Here is a 22,583-nt window from a genome sequence, read left to right on the forward strand (position 1 = left end):
TACTTAATCATTCACAGTTATCTCGCAGTGAACAGAAATGCGCGAAAAAGACTTATTTTAATTTTTTTCTTCTGTGGTGAAGCTTTCCCTGTACATCATTAGATATTGGCTACTCCAGATGATTTTTGGCCTCAGGCATGATTGTGCCATCAGCCGTTTGGCAGCTATCAGCGCGCATATTAAGTAGATCATAGAGTTTTGTAGATAATCGTTACCAGGAACTTTTTACCGCGAGCTTCACTAGATCATAATAAGTGTTTTGTTGATATTTGTACAGCTCAGATAGAAAAATCTAATTTTATTATGCATGTGACAATTAACTCATTTTTTTGTTAAACATTTTCAGATGCAACCGAATAAAAGGTGAAGGGAATCAATCGAAATGAGAATGCGTGAAATATATATTTATTTTGAGCTCTAGATAGCTAAATATCAAAATCTTGTAGAGCCTCCGCCCCTTGCCCCGCCCCCCCTCTCCCAACCCCTTTGGATTCTTATCCAGGTGGTCCCTAGGTAAGTGTCTCAAGTCTTTTTCTGTTTAGATAAATTTACTTTTTAACTTAAAATCGCTCTATTTTTTTTTCTCAAACCTTTCATGAGGATTGCTGTAACACAAAAGTACCATTTATCTAGTCTTTTCATTAAAAAAATGTCTGCTTGTTCAATGAAAAGTAAAGTAGGGATATCAAATATTTAAGATTATCTCCTTTCAAATTTTTATGGATGGCAATTCGAATCTGTTTACTTTTTATCGTTTTTGAAGACAATACCTATTGAAATCCAAAAAAAAATCTAGATTGAAAATGAACAACCCCTTTTCCGAATCCTTTATTGATCTTAATTTCTCGGATTGCGACTAAAAAATCTTCTAAAACTAATTTGCTAACCCCTCCTCTCGTACCTTTGATGAAAAATATTATAGGTATTGATTATTTGTTAGGCTCAATGTCAAGTTCTAGCAATGGCGAGGTCTCAACTCAGGATGAAGACCAGGTACACATAATCTTTATTAACTTTATATGGCCCCTTTTTTATCAAGGTACAGACTAAAATAAGAACCTTAGTGTTTTTCAATCTATTGAAACGTCCTATAATTCAGTGTGTGTTATTAACTCCTAAGAACAGAATTTTAAAGGGGTTATACTAGACAGCTTTTTTTACATTTAAAGAAAATAGTGAAAATCCCCTATAAAGTATCTTAGTATCTTTCTATAAGGCTAAAAAATTTATTTCTTGACCAAAAAAACTAATTTATCTTTTTAGTACACTAACCTAGGCCTCTAAGTGATAACAATCATACTTTTTTATGTATTGCCCCTCAGCGCTACGCTTATCTATTACCTACTTTGTATAAAACCTAATTTGTTTTTTTTGCCCAGGACCAGAATCCTAACAAACGGACCAGCGAGAAAATTCGACGTGAGCAAGTAAGTAAATATTCATTCAATAATTATTGCATTTGGAGCAACAAATGATGTCCATTAAAATATCTTCCAGATGATAGGACAGTACCTAATCTTATCTTTATTTAAATAAAGTTTTCATAAAAAAAAACTAATTTTGTTTGTCAATAAAATAAATTTTTCCCTCAAGTACTTCTTAATATTTAATAAATGAGTGAAAAGTCTGAATTTCCATATTTTTTGCAGGAGAACTTATACCTAGAAGAATTATCTCAGCTTGTCTCGGCAAATTTACCAGAATTCAGGTAAGCTTTCCTTTATTATTTTCTTTAATTGCTATAGAAATGAATAGGTATTCAGTCTTTAAGTGAAAATAAGGCCGAATACGGTCATAACACGTCAAACAATAACATTTATATAATCAGGGATATAAATAAAGGGGGGGGGGGGGGGTTAATGCAACCATCTCGTAATCAGTGAGCAAATGGCACTTAGAATTCGAATTTTGATCTGGAATTTTGCATGAGTAATCCTTGGTAGGTTTATTTTCCCTAAATTGAACAAAAAGTTGGAAAAGTAACGGCTAACGGCTGGCGGCTCAGATGTTTAGCCATTTTTAAAACTATTTTCAAGGGAAATTATCACGAAACCTATCTCCACATAATACTCTATGCTGCTCTAAAACGTTTTCAAACGGTTCTAGCCGCTAGTTGCTGGTACTAGAAATCTAAAAATGTTTTTTTTGTATCATTTCACTTGATTTAAAGCAAAAATATGTTTCAAAAAGTTGATTCCTACATAATTTATAGCAGATTTGCCCTAAAAATAGCCAAAAAACGGCTAAACGGCTGAGCCCTCACACTAAGCGACACCCTCACATTTAATTTTCTTGGGAGTATTGGAATATAATTGCTTATCAAAAATTATTATTTACCCTATTTTGTTTATTTTGTTCCAAGAAAAGATGTTTTTATTTGTATTTAAAATTTTTTTTATAAAAGTTTAAAAGAATGGAATGTTTTTATTCATTTCAATGAAGTGAAGATTCTTTTTTTGTTTGTTGTTTAATAAACTGATCAGTAAGTAGAAATATTTCTTCGACGACGCACTAATAATTTTTAATAGGTTTTAAAAATTATACCTATCTAATACTAAAATATTGTTGTTCAAATTTTATCGATTTATCTCAAATTTTATTGTTTATCATTTTTCCTAAACTCTTTAAAAGGGGGATGCGATCGAGACACCAAAAGGAACTCAACAATTAAAAGTTTCACCACTGAAATTTGACATTACAATTTCAAAAAAAAAATCTCAATCTGTTTAAATTGGCCATTTTGGCGGCAGCAGTGCAGTGTCTCTGCCACTATTTCTATACAGTTTTATATTATATCTCATTGAAGCAACTCTCATGAAAAAATTCCTGGCTTTTTGGCTGAATTCATTTGTGTTTTAGGTTTGGTTACAACTCCTCTTCCTTCTCCGCATTAAAGAGCAACCTTTTGAAATATAAACAATAAAGTTTGAGAAAAAGTGAACATTGAAAATAATTTGCTTTTTTTAGTGATTCTGATGACTCTGCCAACAAAGATATAAGAATTGAAAAGGGATCCATATTAAAGTAAGTTGTAAATCAACAACTAAATCAATTTAAAGATAATATATTATGTTTTTCAAGGACTATTTACTTGAATTTACAAATACAGCCCCTTGAAAACAGCTGAATTTTGAAAAATAAGTTCTAATTACAACTACCATTGATCTACCTGGTAGATTTTATGTACGGATTAAAATATCTTAAAAATTTAAGATTCCCACGACAATTAAGTACAATGATATACGCGTAGCCTTTCAATAACTTTTTAAAATGTAAGACTTACATATTAAGCATCCTGTATTAAAATAAATCTTCCCTAAGACTTACATAGGATTTTTCAAGTTTCGCTTTTTTATGGATGTTGTCATCCTTGTTTTAAAGTCATTTCTAAAACTTAATATTTTCAGAGAAACAGTAAATCGATTACGAAGTATCAAGAACGAGCGAAACCGACGGGAGGAAAATAATAAAAAGAATGAAAGCAAAACATCACTGCTTCCAAAAGAAGTTCTAGGTAATTTTATGTTTACATTTTATATTGGGATGTCAGAGGCTGAAATTGTTTATTAAGAGGCAAAGTTTTGGCACTAAAAAAGCACAGTTTTGAAATTCTGTAGATTATATTTAAAACTAATAGTACGATTTTAACTCTCTGTCAAGGTTCCTTGGTGTTAGAGGCTTTAGATGGGTTTATGTTCATTGTGAATACAGTTGGCAAAGTTGAATTCATCAGTGATAATGCACAGGTAGGCTAAATATTTTTTAAGCTGTGAATCAGTTAGGTAGTCTGTCAGTGTCGTCAATTCATTATTAAAGAGCAATATGCATTTACCTATTCAACAACTAACTTTGTCCGTCGGTGATTCTGTATTGGTTATGGGGATATATTTATCTGTCAGAAAAAAATAGACGAATTGACTTTTGAGAAGAGATTTAGTCGAGCAATAAGCATTTACTCCTAATACTCATTTTATGCGTCTGTCCGTCCGAAAAGCTATATAGGGATATCTATTAAGATATATAAGTTTTCCGGAATTTTAATGTTAGGGGGAGATTTAAAATCTGCATCAAATTTTAAGGTTTTTTTTATAAAATTCGTTTTTTGTATAATTCTTTATCTAAAAGCGGAAATGCAATTTAAGTTAATTAATTTTGACCAATAGGATAGGTGGATTTTAAACTACCTGCGCTCTAATTGGTTGAATGATGTACGCCATCCAATCAGAGCGCAGATTATTTAAATCCACCAATCACAGATGCCAAAATTAATTAACTTAAATTGCATTTCCGCTTTTAGATAAAGAATTATAGAAAAAACGAATTTAAAAAAAAATCCTCAAAATTTGATGCAGATTTCAAATCTCCCCCTAACTTTAAAAATCCGGAAAACTTATATATCTTAATATCTATATTGGGTTAGAGAATTATCTTAACGGCATCTAAAATATCTTTCCAGGACCAATGAAAAGAGCATCTACTTTTCAGCTGACTTAGAACGTCTATCTTTTTGACTATCCTAATACTTTTAGGTTTTAAAATATTATTTTTTACATGAAAATTATTTTTATTTATAGGAATATCTTGGGCGACCTGATACTGAATTATTAGGAGAATCCATCTATAAGTTTGTTCATATTGGTGATCATGCCAGGTAATGTAGCCCCAATACAGTCCCCCCCCCCCCCTTAAACTTTTTTGATAGTAAACAAATCAAGGTAACCTAAGCAGAATTAAAAACATCACAGAAAAGTAAAACGTTTTGTGTAGCTTCTGCTTCGTGGTAACAACTTTTATCTGATATATAGATTACCTAGGCTCTTCTTTACAGTGAAGCTTATATGTATGCTTTTCCTTTTTAATCTTTTTTTAGAAGTTAAATGAAGTATAAAAATATTCCTTTCTAGATTATCAGTAAATCTTCAAAGTTGGCAAGAAGAATCAAACTTGTATAATAACAAGTCTTTAGAGGAGGATACAAGCAAAATTTTTAACATCAGGTAAAATACTTTTGATCAAACTTTTTAAAAGCAAAACTTTTCTATAATTGGGGTCAGTCCGTCCGTCCGTAACGTTTTTTTTGTGTGTAACGGTTAGCTCTTTTCGTTAATTTAGACATGTTAGAATTAGGAATAAAAATTCCTAGTACATCAAGATATAATGTTATAATCGAAGTATATCTGGAAAACCAAGTCCTAAAAATGTAAATATGTCCTAAATGATATCCTGTATCTAAGCAGTTTTCAAAAAAAATATACTTACAATCTTGTTTAGACTAATATATTTATATTCTTCTTATTCAATTATGGCACTCTACAAGTGTCAATATTCGTTTGTCCTATCGTTTGAAAGCGTCGCTTTTATGGCTGTTGTCAACCTTGTTTCTGAAAAGAATACCTAGGGATGTTATTACTAAGACAATGGATGATAAATTGATATACATTCCCAACCTGATGATAAACCAAATTACCCTTTCTGTATATTAGATTATTGGATGAGAAAGTTTGTTTACTGATAGTTAGGAACAAACCAAATCAAAGTACCCAAAGTTTTGAGCCAAAGAAAAAGATAATAAAACTTTGGGTACCAGCTTTCATCTATAATTTTTGGTTTATTAGAAACGTCATTTCGAATCAAAACCCTCAATGAGGATTCCATTATATTTATTGATTTTTTATGTATAAATTATAAATATCGATTTTCTTACCTATAGAAGTTGATAAAAAGTTTTAAAAGTAGGTAATTAGTTTTATTAAACTCAGCGTGCAAACTTTTATTTCTAGATTTTTGATTGGAAAAATAAAATCTGAGGAACCAGATTCCAAAGAAAATAAGGTGAATATTTTTATTAGTTTTTAGCAATTTTGTATACCTACCAGCTTTACTATATTTTTATTTAACTAGTGATTTTGCCCCTAGAATCTAGTAGCTCAAAGGGGTAAAACTAATAGTGTAAATTATCTTTAGAATTTATAATATCACCTAAAACCATTCCGGGAGCGATTCAAATATTAACCGTAAGGAGAACTCAATCGATCCAGTAGTTACCGAGATATTTATCAACATATATCATCTATCATATAAAAAACCCTAAAATGAATATAAAAAATATTTTTACTCGAGGGGGGGTTGGCCCTTGGGGGTTCGCGCCCATTCATCCAAAAATGTTGGGGGATACCTTCTGGGGTGCAAAATTTTTAGATGCATAGACGCGGGCCCCCATATTTTAAAAAAAATTTTGGGTTTCTTACATAATAATCAAACAGTATGTGTATGTAGTACATTCAAAGTATAATAATAAATCATTGAAAATCCGCGAAACACTCCATTTTTCCTACCGATGAATTTGTAATTTGAATTCTAGGTAGTTGTTGCCTAAGTCAGTCTTCTCTTTTTCAGTTTAATATTATCAGCATACTTTAAGTTGTATTTAATCTCTATAAAGTATACCTGAGGAAACTTGGTCAACATAAACACCAATCTATTTCTATATTTAGCTGTATGAAGATTTACAAGTGAGTGCAATGCATATGTTAACGGAAAACGAGGAAGCCGAAAATTCAAGGTAAAAGTACAGTTTTTTCCTCTAATAATATTAGAATAACATTTTTCTTTTTAGGGGGAGGTTGGGACCACCTCTGCCACCCCCACTTTCCCCTTCCCTCCTCCACCACAAAACAGCTTAGAGCCACCTCAAACCAGTATCAATATTCCCTGAAAAGTATAGCCCAATCAGTTCATCGGTTACTGAGATCTTAAACTGCAAGCAGACAGTTGGACAGACAAACTTCTTAAGGTTCTACTATGTATAATAGATTACTGCCTCTTGATTCCATGAATGACCTAGCCAAAGGACTATGATGTTTAGCAGGCTACATTGACCTTTTTTTATTAGTGCTGTAATGTGCATAGCTCGACGAATACCTCCAAATGAAGCCTCCATAGAATCTCCTGTCGAATCATTTTCTACTCAGGTAAACTTGTTTCACCAGTCGTCAGGACAACCAATAGAGTAAAAAAAAACGAGGACACTGTGCTGACCTTCAACTTGGTCCTTGGAAAATCAACCAATTGCGTCGGGAATATTAACACGCCCAAGTCACTACAAAAGAGCAGAAAGCGATTTGCAATCATGCGAAAAAGATCCCCAACAGGGGGATCCAGGTAGTTGTCTGGTTATTCATCTATGTTTATAGATTTATTTGACAACCAACTTTTAAACTAACAATGTTTTAAAGTCGTAACTGAGGATGGAAATGAGTACTGCCTATTTACCTAGTTTGATGATCCCCTTTTCATGTTTCTTAACATTTTTTTAATTGTAAAAAAAATAGTGACAACTGACAGGTCTACCCTACGATTATTTTGTCTGTTCGTTAGTCAGTAACGCTCTGGAGTGAATGTTATTTTCTCGGCTGCCATTGAAGATAGACAGCTGAAATTTTCTGTGAAGATTCCCTTGACATATGTGCATGTTGTCCGAATATCTGCTCTTTAGCTCACTTTGTCCGTTTGTCCATTCCATGTATTTACATGCTTCGGTTCTTATGGATATTGTCATTCTTGTTTTTTTATGATGTGTCTCATTATTTTAATCTACACTTGGAACATTAAATGAAAATTACAGAATTGTAATTTTATACAAAAGGTGTTGTAAATTGATCTTATCATTATTTCAGTATGGCTTCCAAACCGATTTAAATCTGCTAGATTAGAACCGGTTTTCAGCTATTCTGAAAAAAAGCACGTATCGTATCGTATTAGATATGTCTAGTTTTCTACGAACATTAAAATAAAAATCATTAAATTAATACCAGTTTTGTTAGGCCGGATCTTCGGACCCTCGGGGCTAACAAAACTGGTTTTAATGTTATAATTTTATTTTAATATTCGCAGAAAGCTGTCTATAATACGATGCGAAAAATGATTATTATCACATCTGCGTATAACTAGGAACAACGACAATTATGTTCATGAGTTGCATAGAAATAGCAAGAAAATAACTTTTTCATTGCAATGATAAACAATGAAGTATTATGCATAAAATTGTTGATTTTCAGTTTATTTATTAACTTACTTTTACGATATAGAGTTAAGACAGGCCTACATACGTAAGGTATAGATAGAGTAGGTTTGTTTCTAATAGCAGAAGTTTACATTTTCTAGTTAATAGTTTATACTTATTCCTTAGCTTATACTCTTTAAAGCATACACATATTGAATACAAGATAATGATTAACAGTTAATAACAAATAATATTAAATATTATTTTTACTGATAAGTATTATTCATTACTTGAATATTTATTTAATCAGTTCCAGTTCATATACTTACATAAAAGTAACAGGATGTCTATGTGTTTGTGTGTAGCTAAGGATTTTACTAATCTATATGGTTATATTTTAAAGTGAAGATTTCTTATTTCAAAGAAGAGTTAATAGCTATATTTTTTTCTGAAACTAGAAATCAATCAATTGCCTCTTCTAGTTTAATTATATTGTATTTTTTTTATTTTATTGTCCTCAATAGTGATTTAAAGTTGTTTGAAATCTATTTCTAATCAGTTGTAATTTTCATTATATTACAACAGTACACTTTCATTTTTAGATTGCATGTGCAAATTAATAGCATGTATATTATGTAAAATTCTTGCGAAACCTTATATAATCTAAATACATTTTTAACAAAATTGTTCCAAGAATTTAATGATTCAATAAAGTGATGTTTTATCAGCTATTTATAAAACACCAAATTAATAATATCTAGGTATACTATAAGAATAATGTTTTTATTTAAGATGATGTAGATTTCACTTCATAAGTTCTAAAGCAATGACGTTCGATGTGGTTGGTACGTGAGATAATTTAGTGCTTTCCCTCAAAGTTGTTATCGCGCACTAAACCCCCTCTTTTATTTTCAAAAATATTTTAAAATTTACGATCTATTATACCTAACCCCTGCGAAGCCCTAACTCTGCAGGGCTACCCAGTACCCACCAGTAGCCTATTTAACATGACCTTACGTAAAGTAATAAATAATTGGGGCTGCGGTTAAAGATCACTGAAATGGCTGGAATAACATTCTTTAAGAATGCTTCGAATAGGACTTGGGGAATTGGGATGTTTTGGGGACCTGACTCTCCCTCCCCCCTTAAAAGTATGATTCCATAAGAGAATACCCTTTTAAAATCTTCATATTTTTTTGTTTTTAAAAAAGGATGTAAATATGGTCTTTAAAAACTTGTTATTTTATTTTAGATTGAGCTAGACAAATGGACGGTTACTGCCGTCGACACAAGCGGGTTACCAAAGCAATATGTTGAAGTAAGTACCTAATATTTATCCTATCTAAAAGATTTTTCTTTTAAATCATGCTGTAAGTCAGTCACAACTACAGGGTGTTTTTTGTTGGGATAAAAATTAAAAATATTAATTTAAATAGTGTGCAAAAATGCGTATCTTTTTAAAATTCGAATTGTGCGGCTCTTGGTATTAGTAGAAAAATGTTAGGCATACCGTTAAAATCATCACAAGCTCTATTTTTTGTAAATATATGTATCATATCCATGCTATCTGTAGTGTGGAAGCTATGTTGGAAAATGTGAGAAAGTTTGAAAAGTTTAAAGTAAGTTTGGACATTTTAACACGTAGCTCCTATTCTGTACGTAGCACAGGAATTGTTCTTAAATATCCAAAAACTAGAGTTTATAACGATTCTAACGGTATGCATAACATATTTCTACTATTAACACAAGTCGCGCAATTTGAGATTTAAAAATGTACGCATTTTTGAACACCCTTTAAATTGGTCATGATCCAAAAATCTTCCAAAAACAGGTACTTTAGAAAAACCGGTTTTTCTTATACAAAACTCCCCAACCCAATGAAGAAATAAAGATATAGGTTATTAATTTCTGTCAATGACACTGAAGTGGGTTAATTAAGTAATATTTTGTCCTATTAAAAAAAACACCCTGTAGCATCTCCAAAAATTCAAAGATTTTTGTCTTTAGCTTATATTTAATAACTTTGTAGGGGAGCTTTAAATAGCTCTGGGATGCTTTTATGATTCAAGCCTTTTGATGGTTTTAATCTAGGTTTCCTATTTTTTTGTCACCTTTTTGTCCCTTTAATTACAGAGCCCCTGAAATATTCAATGAAATAGCTAAAACTCACCCAAACAACAGTGTAATCAACAGATCAGGTAGACAGGATCAATGCCATTTTACCCACTCTAAAATACACATGAGATCTTCAGTTAAACATAATTAAAACCCCAGAAATACTCACTCTGTAATGGGTATAGAATAATAAACCAAATGTATATAAATGATAAAGATATTAGCAACATGATATATTGAATTAAGACATATAAAACACAGTATTAAATATTTGATCTTTTAAACAAACATAAAACTATATTGAAGAGTCCTCCTTCATATTGGACAAGAACGTCGGCCTCTTCAACATGTAGAACTCCTTCCATAGGTAGGTATATGATCTTTTAATGGCCACATCACAGGATGGTCTAAATAATAACAAAATATGTATTTCTACAAATCATCACACTAATTACAAATTGTTTTTTCTTTTGTTCTTTTTATCATTGCACTTTAGACTTGTGAAAATCATTTGGACTTTTTATCACTAAACTTATCTGACCGCATAGACAGTGTTAAAACTATGAATAGCCTATTTATCATCCATTGCCCAATCCTCCTCCTTGGCATAGCGGCGACCGGTGATACGTCTACTAGAGCCATCCTCATACAAACTACGCAAAAACTTATATTCCTTCCTCATCCTATTCACTTGTTCTTCCAGAACCGAAATTTGCCTTTCCATGGCCTTGTTACTCGCAAACACTTCTTTCCTGGCATGCTCAGCCTGCTCTGCCTGCTTACGCCATTCTCTAGCTGCTGCCTTTTGTTCTTGGACTTGTACTTTGACAATATTTAATTCCTGTTTGTATTGATCAGCCAATTCTTCATTGACCTCAGCCGCACGTTTATATTCTGCCAACAATTGATTCTCATTACACTTTCTTTTTTCTTTTTCTCCTTTGGAGCTTTCATCCTCATCAGAGCTGTCCTCAGAATCCTCATCAGAGGAATCACTGGAGTCACTGCTGGACTCGCTATCACTGGATTCGTTTACAGCCCGGATAACTCTTTCTTCATCCTCCAAGGTTGATTTCTTTGGCACACAGGCATCGTTGTCAACTTCAATGACCAGATTTTCCATCGGTATTTCCTCTTGCCCCCAGGTTGGTCTTGGAGAAGACTGCAGAATTTCTTCCAGGTGATATTGTAGTGCAGCTTCTCTATCCTCCTTGGTCTCCATATGACCATACCTGTATAAATACCAATATTTCCAACCAGTGGGTTTCCATTGACTAAATGTCAGTCTTTCAGCCAAGGCTTCCTCCTCATTTCTGCTAACCAGGTTTCTGTCTTGAAGACATTGCTTAAAAAAAGGATTAATCATGTACCCTGGAGTTGCAGCTAGGGGAGGGGGAATTTTAATTCTGACGGTTTTGGCCATTGCACCATCTGGATCCTTCTTGCCCGTAAAGGCATTATCAAACACTGTTATCAGATGGCCTTTGAGTCTGATCAACATCTCTGGGGATGGATACTTTCCTACACCCAACCCCAGCTGGAAATCCGCGTAGCATCCTGGTTTTGTTCTCAGAGAGAAATCAGTCTCAGAAATTGTGGTCATGGCCATTTTATGTAGGTTTAGTGGCGACATGCCCATGCACAGGTTGTAGAGTCTGATTCCATCATTGAGTTTGGCCACTTTTTCCCATACATGTGAGAATTCAGGCTCAAACAGGCATGTGCCAAACAGAACTTTGTTCTTTTTCTGACCTCTCCAGACTTCCAGAATTTGAAAGATGTGGTCCAAAATGACCTCGTTGTCGATGGTGGCCGCATACTTTTGGTACGCAGACACAACAATGTTCTTAGCTTGAGTTTGATCTGCCACTGCTTGTTTGATTGTCTTGGTTGTGGTTTGGAGATCATAATTCCATAGTGAGAACCATTTAATCCTGGTCTTTTCCTCGTCAAAAATGCGCTGTGGCATTGCGTGATACGCGAACACAATATCTTGGGTATTGCTCGCCATTGCGGTCAAGGAAAAATCGTTTATCTGAAATGAAATATTGGTCATCAGCACAAAAAAAAATTTTTCTATAACTTCTTACAATAAGCAGGAAACTTGTTTGGAATTATGATTTTTGGGATGGAAGTAATATTTTTGATTGGATTGTTTTTGCAATTTTTATATAGACTGATGAGTAAAAATGAACTTTGACCTTTTTTAACTGTTGAAATCCTATTCTTACGTGTGATTTTTAATTGGAATTTTGTTATGAATTGTACTAAATAAGCCACGTCCGCTACAAAAATTGATTTTTGTCACTTTATTTCTTTTCCGGGTTCGCGGGATCGCTGTGAAATGCGCACAAAATGCCGCGTTCCGTTTTTTTGTGTTGCATTTGATTCTTACTCTACGAATCTGCCAAATCATCGTAACTTTTCTTTACCACAACAAAGCTTCAAGGGAATGCGCGTTAAATAAATCAATAAACATAGTGTTTGTTCTTTTGTTAATTTTTGGGTGATTGTGTTATATACATATTTACAAGGATTGTGTTTGGTCTTTAGTTTCTATTTAAGACCGCATTCAGAGTATTTTCACTCAGTTTTCCAGTTTCTAAGGCTTCTAGTAAAGGAACCTTGATGACACCCCGTTTGGTTAGTATGTCAGCCAACATCTCCTTTCCAGCCACCCAGCAAACCTCTAGTATTCTTCCATCATCAATCATGTCTTTGATAATCGCTATGTCAGCTCTGAGCATTCTTTCTGAAACATCTGATTCGGAGTATACAGCAATTTTTGCTGACATGTTGTCAGTGATTGCCCTCACTTTCAGATCCACTACTCCTTTTGTCATTTCTTTGATCTGTGTTTTGAAGCCTAGCGCAGCATCTATTCCATTATAGAGAATCTGGGTCTCTGCCCCTAGGGTGCTGTGAACTTTGCGCTTGAGCTTGTTTGTCTTCCATTCAATAACAGCACTATGTCCAGTGTTGATGTTGACTAAGAACATAATATAACCACCAGCGCTATCAACTTTCTGGTTCAGATTTCTGAAAGCTGCGTCTGTGAATACCCAGATTTGACAGTCTTCCCAACTTAGTAGGTTTGACACTTTTACTGTCACTTCAGCTTTCTTCATCTTTAGAGCTACACTTTGAGCTCTTGCCAGATCCTCTACTTTCCCTCCTTTGAACTTTGTGGAGAGTTCTAGGGCATCAAAAGCAATGTCTGGCCTGGTTGCTCTGGCTGCCCAGTTGATCATACCTGTAATCTGCCTCAACTGAGTCAGCTCATCCTGTGTCATATCTCTCTGTTTGTCTTTCATGCTTTTTACATCAAGTTGCGGAATCTTTGCATCTTTCACGTACTTGTTTTGGTGAAAGGTTATACCATCAGCTGCTTGTTTCATGTAATAGCCTGTATACATGAATTCTCCAGACTCCATCTTGCCCACTTTGAACTCTTTAATCACTTCCTCCATAATCCTCTCGAATTCAGGAGTTCCAGCTTGGAGAAAGTCATCGACGTGTATGCCTACGATTCCAATCAGAACACCATCTTTTATCAAAAAGAACAGACCTTTATCCATGCAAGACTTTTGAAAGCCTTTGTCTTTGAGCTTGTTTAGTACTTTGAAATACCATTTACGGCTGGCATCTTTCAGTCCATATAGGCATCTGTTTAGCCTCCACAGCTTATCTAAAGCATTTGCCTCCTTTGGAGGTTTGACAAACACTTCTCTGTCCATTTTGTCACCCTGTAAAAAGGCACTTGAAATATCAACCGTCTTTAGAGTCCAACTGTTGGTTGCTGCAAGGGCCAGTATCAGCCTAACTGATCCTTTTTGCACAGTAGGGCTGTCAGTTGGGAATTCTCCAGTTTCCTGAAAACCTCTAGCTGTTAATCTTGCTCTTTTTTGATCACCTTTTTCAGTCAGAACCCATACTGTAGTTATCCTTTCTTGACCTACATCATCTACTTCTTCAAAGGTGTCAAAAGCTTTCAACTTGTTGAGTTCATCAAACTTTGCCTGCATCACCTCTGGTGTGTTCCTTTGTTCTTTGGGAATCATTACTGCCAGAATTTCTTCAGGTAAAGTCAAGAAAACTGCTTCTTCCTCATCCTCAAGTCTTATTTTTCTGTCATTTATTCTGTTTACCTCCATCTTCTTTCCAGAGTCTAACTTGATGATGAAAAATACTTCGTCTTCTTCTTGCACCTCTTTTTCTTCATATCTTATCTGGCGTTTGGATACTTCGTCATGGAATACGTCTCCATTGTCTAGTTCTATGTTGAACCAGCCAGCATTTCTACCTCCAACTTTTCCACCATGACTCAGTATGGATCCTTTTTCCCACTTTCCATTTTCAAAAATTTCAATTCTGTCTTTCCTCTTGAGCACTTGATTCGCATTCTGAATCGTACCATCTTCATTGAAAGCTGGTGCTGGTCTTTGATTGACTTTCTTTCTTTTCTTGCCTTTGCTTATGCTGTCTTTTCGAGTTTTTGCTGCATTCTCAATGGTCCTGTTCTTGCTGTTGTCTACACTTTGTTGTGATTCAACAACATTACCTTTGTTTGTATCACTGTTAGCTGTTGTTGGTTCTTCTGGCTGTTCATGTAAGTTTTGTTGTGATTCAACAACATGATCTTTATTTGTGTCATTGTCAGCTGTCATTGGTTCTTCTGGCTGTTCATTTGGAAAGTTGTTTCCTGTTTGTTCTTTGTCAATTCGATTCAGCCTGTCAATCTGTAGCTCATCCATTCTTTGTTGTATCCATTGTTCATGCTCATTTAGAGTTTCATCAAGTTGAGATTGTCTGCTTTTCTCCTCATTGTTGTCTCTTTGAATATCATCTTTGTCAGTGCTCTCAGTTCTATCATTTCCTTCATTTTCTGAGACAGGTGATTCTATGACCTCCTTGGCTTTGATCTGTTTGGCCAACTCAGGTCCTGCTTTGAGCAGTCTATTAGCACTAACTCTGTAGTATGAGGCTCCTAATCTGATAAATATCACCTTGCTGTCTTGGAAGACCACCTTGGCTGGTCCTCTCCATTTGTCTTCTCCCTCCTTGTGAAAGTACACAATGTCTCCATTTTCATAGACTGTGTCTGCAATCCTTATCTTTGCCTTTAGTGCTTTTCTTATCCTCTCACTTCTTTCTGATTCTATGAAGCTTTTCCTTGCAGCATGCAAGGCTTCAAGTGTTTCTAAGAGTGATTTGCTCTTTTCTGGCTCTTCCCAGGCTGGCGGGGGATCATCCAGAATGTTTGGAAGCTTGATTTGCCTCCCAAACACAAGCTGATAAGGGGAAAATCCTCTCACATTTGACAAGGAGTTTATAGCTGTTATGGCCCATGCTAGAGCGACCTCCAGTGACATATTAGGATATTCTTTCATATTTGACCTAACTATGTTATCTGTAATATGATGATTTCTCTCATTTAATCCGTTCTGCCAGGGGCTGTGTGCCCCTGTAGTCAGAAGCTGGATGTTTAACGCGCTTGCCACCTCACGCATGCTTTCATTTGAGAACTCTGTTCCATTGTCACTCAGAATCTTGTCAACTTTACCAAAGATAGGTAGCCATTTTGTGGTGATGGCCTTTATGATTGTCTCCGGTTCTTTGTTTCTGACAACTGTTGCTACTTGGAATCTCGTGAAATGATCAATCATGTACAGAATGTAGATGCCCTTGTGAAAATTCCATACTTTTAGATCAATGGTCAACACTTGTCCAAAGTCACTGGATAATGGTGCTGCAACTGCTGGCTTATCTGGTACTCTCTTGCGCAATAGACATCCTTCACATTTTTCCATGATCTTATTTATCATAGGGTCAAACTTTTCATTCCATTTCCCTGCATCTTTGATAATTTGGACAAGCACTTTCTTTGGTCTATGCCCAAATTGTTTATGGATCTTATCCAATCTCTTAATTTGTTCTTTTTCATCATCTGTTTCTAATTCGGTGATATTGACTTCATCTAGAGCTTCATTCTTTTGCAGAAGGTCAACTATGTAATGACCAGCTGTTGTTGTGTGCAGATCAAGTGGTTTGCCATTAATGGATCCTTTATCATTTCTCATGTCCAAGGTTATTCCTAACCTTTTCATTTCAGCTTTGGAGAGAAGTAAAGGAATATCAGAGCTAATGACATCAATAGTGATTTCATTGTATTCCCCTCCAATCTTTACTGGAATAGTGTATTTGGCCTTTGACTTTAGTCGTCCTTGGTTTCCAAAGATAAATGTTCTCTTTGATTCAATAGGTCCTTGTACATTCTGCTTCAAATCTTCTGGTAATGTTTGTAGATATACTCTCATCCATTTCTCTCCTGTCACACTTGCAGTGCAGCAGGTGTCCAGGGCAGCCATGTTTATGGCCTCAGCTGTAAAATTATTCAATTCTTCTTTGTTGTCAGAACAAAGCACAGTACAATTTACACTTTCTTCTCCACTTTCTTCATCTGTTCTTTCCATGAGTAGCTCTTTTTCTTCCTCTATACCTTGTTCATTTACTCTGGTTAAGTACACTTTCTCATATTTTCCTTGCCTATTCCCTTTATTGTCGTTCTTTTTCGTGTTTTCAACGGAATCAGGACAATCTGCCATAAAGTGTGTGGTTGAATCACAGAGTTTACATCTCATTGGTTTTCCATCTGGGCCCAAGGGATTTCTCTTTTTTGTTCTTAATTGAGAGAAATTGCCGGATTTTGTGTTATTTCTGCTGTTTTTGTTCCATGTTTTCCTATTTTGGTCTCGTGAATTCTTATATGAGGAGTTTTGGTATCGTTGATAATGGGTTGGTGGTTTCCAACCTCTGGATATGTAGACTTCTTCGATACGATTCGAAATGTCGTCTTCTCCGTTAGAATTTTGAGTAAGGTTTATTTCCTCATTAATTCTGTCATTTTTATCATTTAATTTCGAACAGACTTCACGTAATTTTCGTTTAACGGTTTCGTACCGTTTGCCATCTTGCGCCAAAAAATTGCATACGCCACGTATTACGGTTTCTTCTGTATTATCTAGATTTGCACATTCAAACAAAGTTAATGCTAAAAGTTTGTCATTCTTTATGTTAATATCTAACTGTTTGGCCTTTTCATTAATGTTCTCAAATTCGATGAGAAACTGATTTATATCTTGGTTTTTACGGCGCTTAATATTGGTCATTTGTCGCTTTGTTTCAAATAGTTCTTTTTCTTCATCTATAAATACGCGCGTTTTTAGGAAATTTATTACACGTTCGATACCGGATTCATTGTTTATTAGTTCCGTTGCAGGACAGCTTTTAAAAAAATCATCTTTTAGAGTTTTACCATATTTTTCTGATTCTCTCGGCAGTTCAGACGCAAGAAGGTAACCCTGTTGGTCTTTGGCAAGTTCCGTTGCGTTGGACCATGCCCTAACACAAGATACCCAAGTGTTAAAATCACTGAACTCATTTAGAAGCGGCACAGGGACAGTATTTCTACCTTTCTTGTCGTAGCTGTCATAGTATCTGTTTCTAGGACTGTCGTAATAATCATTAAAGTTAGTTGGTCTTTGTCTGTTATAATTATCCTGCTCATTTGGTCTTTGGTCATTAAAGTTAGTTGGTCTTTGTCTGTCATAACGATCCTGCTCAATTGGTCTTTGTCTGCAAAATCTTTCAAATTCAAGAAATCTTTGCATGCGAAATTCATCAAATTCATAAGTATTTGGGTTATCCGTATAAGGAGCTGTATTATAAATTTTAGGCCTTGCACCCCCACCGATGCCTCCGCCCTCTACTCTTCCATTATTATTATTGTTTTCACTGTCATCTGTCAAGCCGCCGTCAACACGGCCGGTTTGATCTTTATCCATTGTATCGCTACTTTTTGACTGTAATCCTCCCTCAAGAACATTATCAGTACGTTTTTCGCCGTCGTTTTCCCCGGTTCCGCCAACCGCGCCGGATTTTTCAAAATTATTAGCATCCATTTTTATTTCTGGGGTTTTTTATTCTTTTAATTTAACATAACCTTAGCCACACCTCTGACTTTGATCTTGGCCAATACCCCTCTGCTTTTGGACTTGGTCAAATCTTTTAATTTTTAGAGTGATTGATATGCCTAAGCTGAACTTTTAATTACACCGTGCCGTAGATCGTCTCTTGCTTCTTGCTGCTACCATTGAAATATTCAATGAAATAGCTAAAACTCACCCAAACAACAGTGTAATCAACAGATCAGGTAGACAGGATCAATGCCATTTTACCCACTCTAAAATACACATGAGATCTTCAGTTAAACATAATTAAAACCCCAGAAATACTCACTCTGTAATGGGTATAGAATAATAAACCAAATGTATATAAATGCAGGGCGACCACTGCATACTATATATACTATTTATACTATATAGGATGAATTTGGATACTATATCATACTATATGACAAAAATTTACTATATATACTATATATTATTACCTTTACTTGACCAAAATTTACTATATATACTATATAATATTACATTTATATAACAAAAAACGAATATTGTCAGTTTTGTGACAACACCTCTTAAGGAGCGTTTAGAATTATTTTCACAGTAGGTCTTCTCCTATTTCGAGCCCCTGCGGGGGGCTCAAAAGATACTGTGATATGACAAAAATGCAAAAGCTCTAGGTACAGTAAAAAAGAGATGAAGAAAATCCTTTAAAATATATTTTTGTTTGTGATTATGATTTAAATATCAGTTATTTTTCATAGAATTAACTTAAAAGGACTCTCCACAGAAAAATCAACTTTGGATTTTTGAAAATCTAACCTGAAACTATTATTCTCTGTTCAATTTTAGGCATTTTTTGTTTTTGTGGCATCGCGATCGAAGCCCTTTGAAAATTTTGTCCGCCGCCTATTTGTACTGCCGCTATAACAATATATACTACACTTTCCTCCACTCAATATGTGTTCGCCGCTAAAGAACATTTGCTCCATTGCAACCGGCCGCTCTACGATTTATCCTCTTCCTTGACTGGACAATCCTGCCGCCTCCATTTTGTGTTCGCCTCCGCCAAATATAACCATCTTTTGCCGCAGTTGCCGCATTCATCGCCCTTCTCCGCCGCTACCCCGCTATACATTGCGTACGTAGCTTTACACAACACCCCCAGCCTCCATTTAATTTCTGAACAAGGGAGAGGGGAGCATGTATTAAAAAGCGACGTACAGCGGAGTAGCGGCGGAGAAGGGCGATGAATGCGGCAATGGCGGCAAAAATAGAAGCTAAAAATCACTAAAGCAGCACAAATTAAATGGCGGGAGGATTCACTTAAAGGAGATAAAAAATTTCAAAGGGCTTCGATCACGATGCCACAAAAACAAAAAATGCCTAAAATTGAACAGAGAATAATAATTTCAGGTTAGATTTTCAAAAATCTAAAGTTGATTTTTCTGTGGAGAGTCCTTTTAAGGGTGAGGGGGAAGTTTTACCACTTTCGCTTACTCCGTGATTATCAGGCTAGGTATTAATGTAAGAGTATAGGCTATTTGGGATAAAAGTTTACTTTTGTTTTGGGTAGTTTACTTATATTTAATAATTTTTTGGGAAAAGTTTCCAGGTTCAGGTGCTGCAGGCTAAAAGGTGGTTTCTGGACAGGTAAATAAAGTGTAAAATTTAGAGATCAACTTATTAAACAGAATATGCATCTTTCAGGATGTTATTAACATATCTGAAGAAAAAAAATAAAATTGGCCTCCAAGTTCTGGTCCTGCAGGCCACCATTCCACTCTGGACTGGTAAAAATTCATTTTTTTTGTTTGAAGAGTTAGAGGTCAACCTATAAAACAGAATATGCATCTTTTTGGATGTTATTAACATATCTGAAAAAAAATAAAAAATTAGCCCCCAGGGTCAAGGCCTCCAGGTCCACTCTGGACAGGTAAAAAGTCAAATTTCTTATTTCAAGAGTTAGAGGTCAACTTATAAAACAGACTATGAATTTTTTTGGATCTTATTAACATATCTGAAGAAAATATATAAATCGGCCTCCAAGTTCAGGTCCTGTAGGCCTTTAGGTCCACTCTGAACAGGTAAACAATCAAATTTCTTATACGAAGAGTTAGAGGTCTATAATTTATATAACAGAATATGCATTTACTTGGATAATTTTAACATATCGGGATCCAAGTTCAGTTTCAGTCAGGACAGGTAAAAGACTCAAATTTTTTATTTGAAGAGTTCAAGTTCAGGCCTCCAGGTTTTCTCTAGACAGAGTCTACATGGAAGCCTGCAGCACCTGGACCTGGAGGTCAATTGTATTTTTTCTTTAGATATGTAAATAACATCTAAAAAGATGCTTATGGTGTTTTATAAACTAACCTCTAACTACATAAATAAGAAATTTTGATTTTTACCTGTCTAGAGTCCACCTGGAGGCCTGCAGCATCAAAACCTGGAGGTCGGTTGTCATTTTTTCTTTAAACATATAAATAGCATCTATAAAGATGCTTATGTTGTTTAATAAACCTCTAACTCCTTAAATTTAAAATTTTTATTTTATTTGTTTACAGAGTCCACCGGGAGGCCTGCAGCTCCTAAACCTGAAGGCCAATTTTATTTTTTCCTTCAAATATGTAAAGAATATCCAAATATAAGCTCTTTTTGTTTAATGAATATACCTTTTTCTTCAGTTATGTTTTGTTAATCCAAAAAGATGCATAACTCTAACTCTTTAAATAAGAAATTTTATATTATCCTCTTAGAAATTTTTTTTTCAATATTGAAAATTTGAGTACCCCCCCCCCCCCCCCCCCCCAACAGCGAACTATGAACTCTGGCCGCAGCGCTCAGCTCCCTAGCCTGCCTAGCCGCAGCGCTCGGCCCTCTTGCCTGCCTAGCCGCAGCGCTCGGCTCCCTAGCCTAAAACCTAACCTAACCTAAAATAGTTGTTCGTCGGTAGTCGGGGGGAATTTTACCTGTCCAGAGTGGACATGGAGGCCTACAGTACCAGAACTTGGAGGCCGATTTAAATTTTTTCTTCAGATATGTTAATAGCATTCAAAAAGATGCATATTCTGTTTTATTAGTTGGCCTCTAACTCTTCAAATAAAAAAAATATCCATAACCTGTCCAGAGTGGACCTGGAGGCCTGCAAGACCAGAACTTGGAGGCCTATTTTAATTTTTTCTTCATTTATGTTAATAACATCCAAAAAAAAATGCAATTTTGTTTTATAAGTTGATCTCTAACTCTTCAAACAGAAATTTAAATTTTTTACTTGTCCAGAAACCACCTTCCAGATAGCCTGCAGCACCTAAACCTGAGACCTATCCAAAAAATGATTAAATATATGTGAAATACTAACCAAAAGTAAACTTTTATCCTAAATAACCTATAGTCTCACATTAATACCTAGCCTAATAATCACAGAGTAAGCCCCTTATATGTGAAATTGCTTTGATAACAGCTATGCTTTGAGTAATTATTGATGATGTATATACTATGTATTACTTAATAATTCTAAGTCCGATACTATATCATACTATATGAGTTTTAAAAAATATACTATATATACTATATGGATTAAAAAAATATACTATAAAAATACTATATTTTTTTTGTTTTGGAGTGGTCGCCCTGTAAATGATAAAGATATTAGCAACATGATATATTGAATTAAGACATATAAAACACAGTATTAAATATTTGATCTTTTAAACAAACATAAAACTATATTGAAGAGTCCTCCTTCATATTGGACAAGAACGTCGGCCTCTTCAACATGTAGAACTCCTTCCATAGGTAGGTATATGATCTTTTAATGGCCACATCACAGGATGGTCTAAATAATAACAAAATATGTATTTCTACAAATCATCACAGCCCCTATATGCTAAGAGTGAATATTAATAATAATAGGCTGGAAAACAATTTTTTATTTTTGTAATATTTTATACCTATTATTTTTATACCCTCCATCTATATCTTAATATTATTTAGGTGATAGGTCCTTTCTGTATTGGGAAGCAGTTAACAGACCTCGTGCACCCCCATGATGTATCCTTGCTCAAGATGCACATCCAAGTGCTGCAGAGGGAGGGTCACCACCTGAGCTCTGTCTACAGACTTGTCTTCCCCCCTCCCCACTACACTGTTCACGTGAAGACAAAGTCTAAAATATTCAAACCAGATGCTGCCTCTCCGCTTAAGGAATTTGTCAAGTTTTGCGCATTTTTTTTTGTAGATTCATTACATTTAACATTTATTCTGCCATTAATCTAAATATTTGATTTATGATCAGCATATTTTACTTCTCTTATTTTCTGAAATTATATTTTCCAGTATAGCTTCGAAATCGATTAATATCCGCAGGATTAGAATCGCTTCTCAGCAATACTAAAAAATCATGTATTGAAAACAATTTTCCACGTATACGAAAATAAAAATCATACTATTAATATCAGTTATTTTAGCACGTGTCTTCGAGTCCGCGGGTCTAACAAAAC

At 34.8% G+C, this 22,583-nt stretch overlaps 1 protein-coding gene across 1 annotated transcript; it reads left to right on the forward strand.

Moving 5' to 3' along the window:
- The first annotated feature begins 344 nt into the window (after positions 1–344).
- On the forward strand, positions 345–22,359 carry LOC145327447 (nuclear receptor coactivator 2-like). Its single transcript, XM_080170996.1, has 14 exons — positions 345–513; positions 941–993; positions 1,380–1,427; positions 1,650–1,708; positions 2,968–3,024; positions 3,408–3,514; positions 3,661–3,746; positions 4,575–4,651; positions 4,905–4,997; positions 5,781–5,832; positions 6,495–6,562; positions 6,893–6,971; positions 9,255–9,320; positions 22,078–22,359. Exons 2-14 carry the CDS (start codon positions 946–948, stop codon positions 22,357–22,359), a joined length of 1,122 nt encoding a protein of 373 aa, XP_080027122.1. The 5' UTR covers positions 345–513; positions 941–945.
- Positions 22,360–22,583: the final 224 nt, after the last annotated feature.

This window comes from Acartia tonsa, chromosome 9, assembly GCF_053477335.1.
Source record: "Acartia tonsa isolate MP-2025a chromosome 9, ASM5347733v1, whole genome shotgun sequence".
Lineage (NCBI taxonomy): Eukaryota > Metazoa > Arthropoda > Copepoda > Calanoida > Acartiidae > Acartia > Acartia tonsa.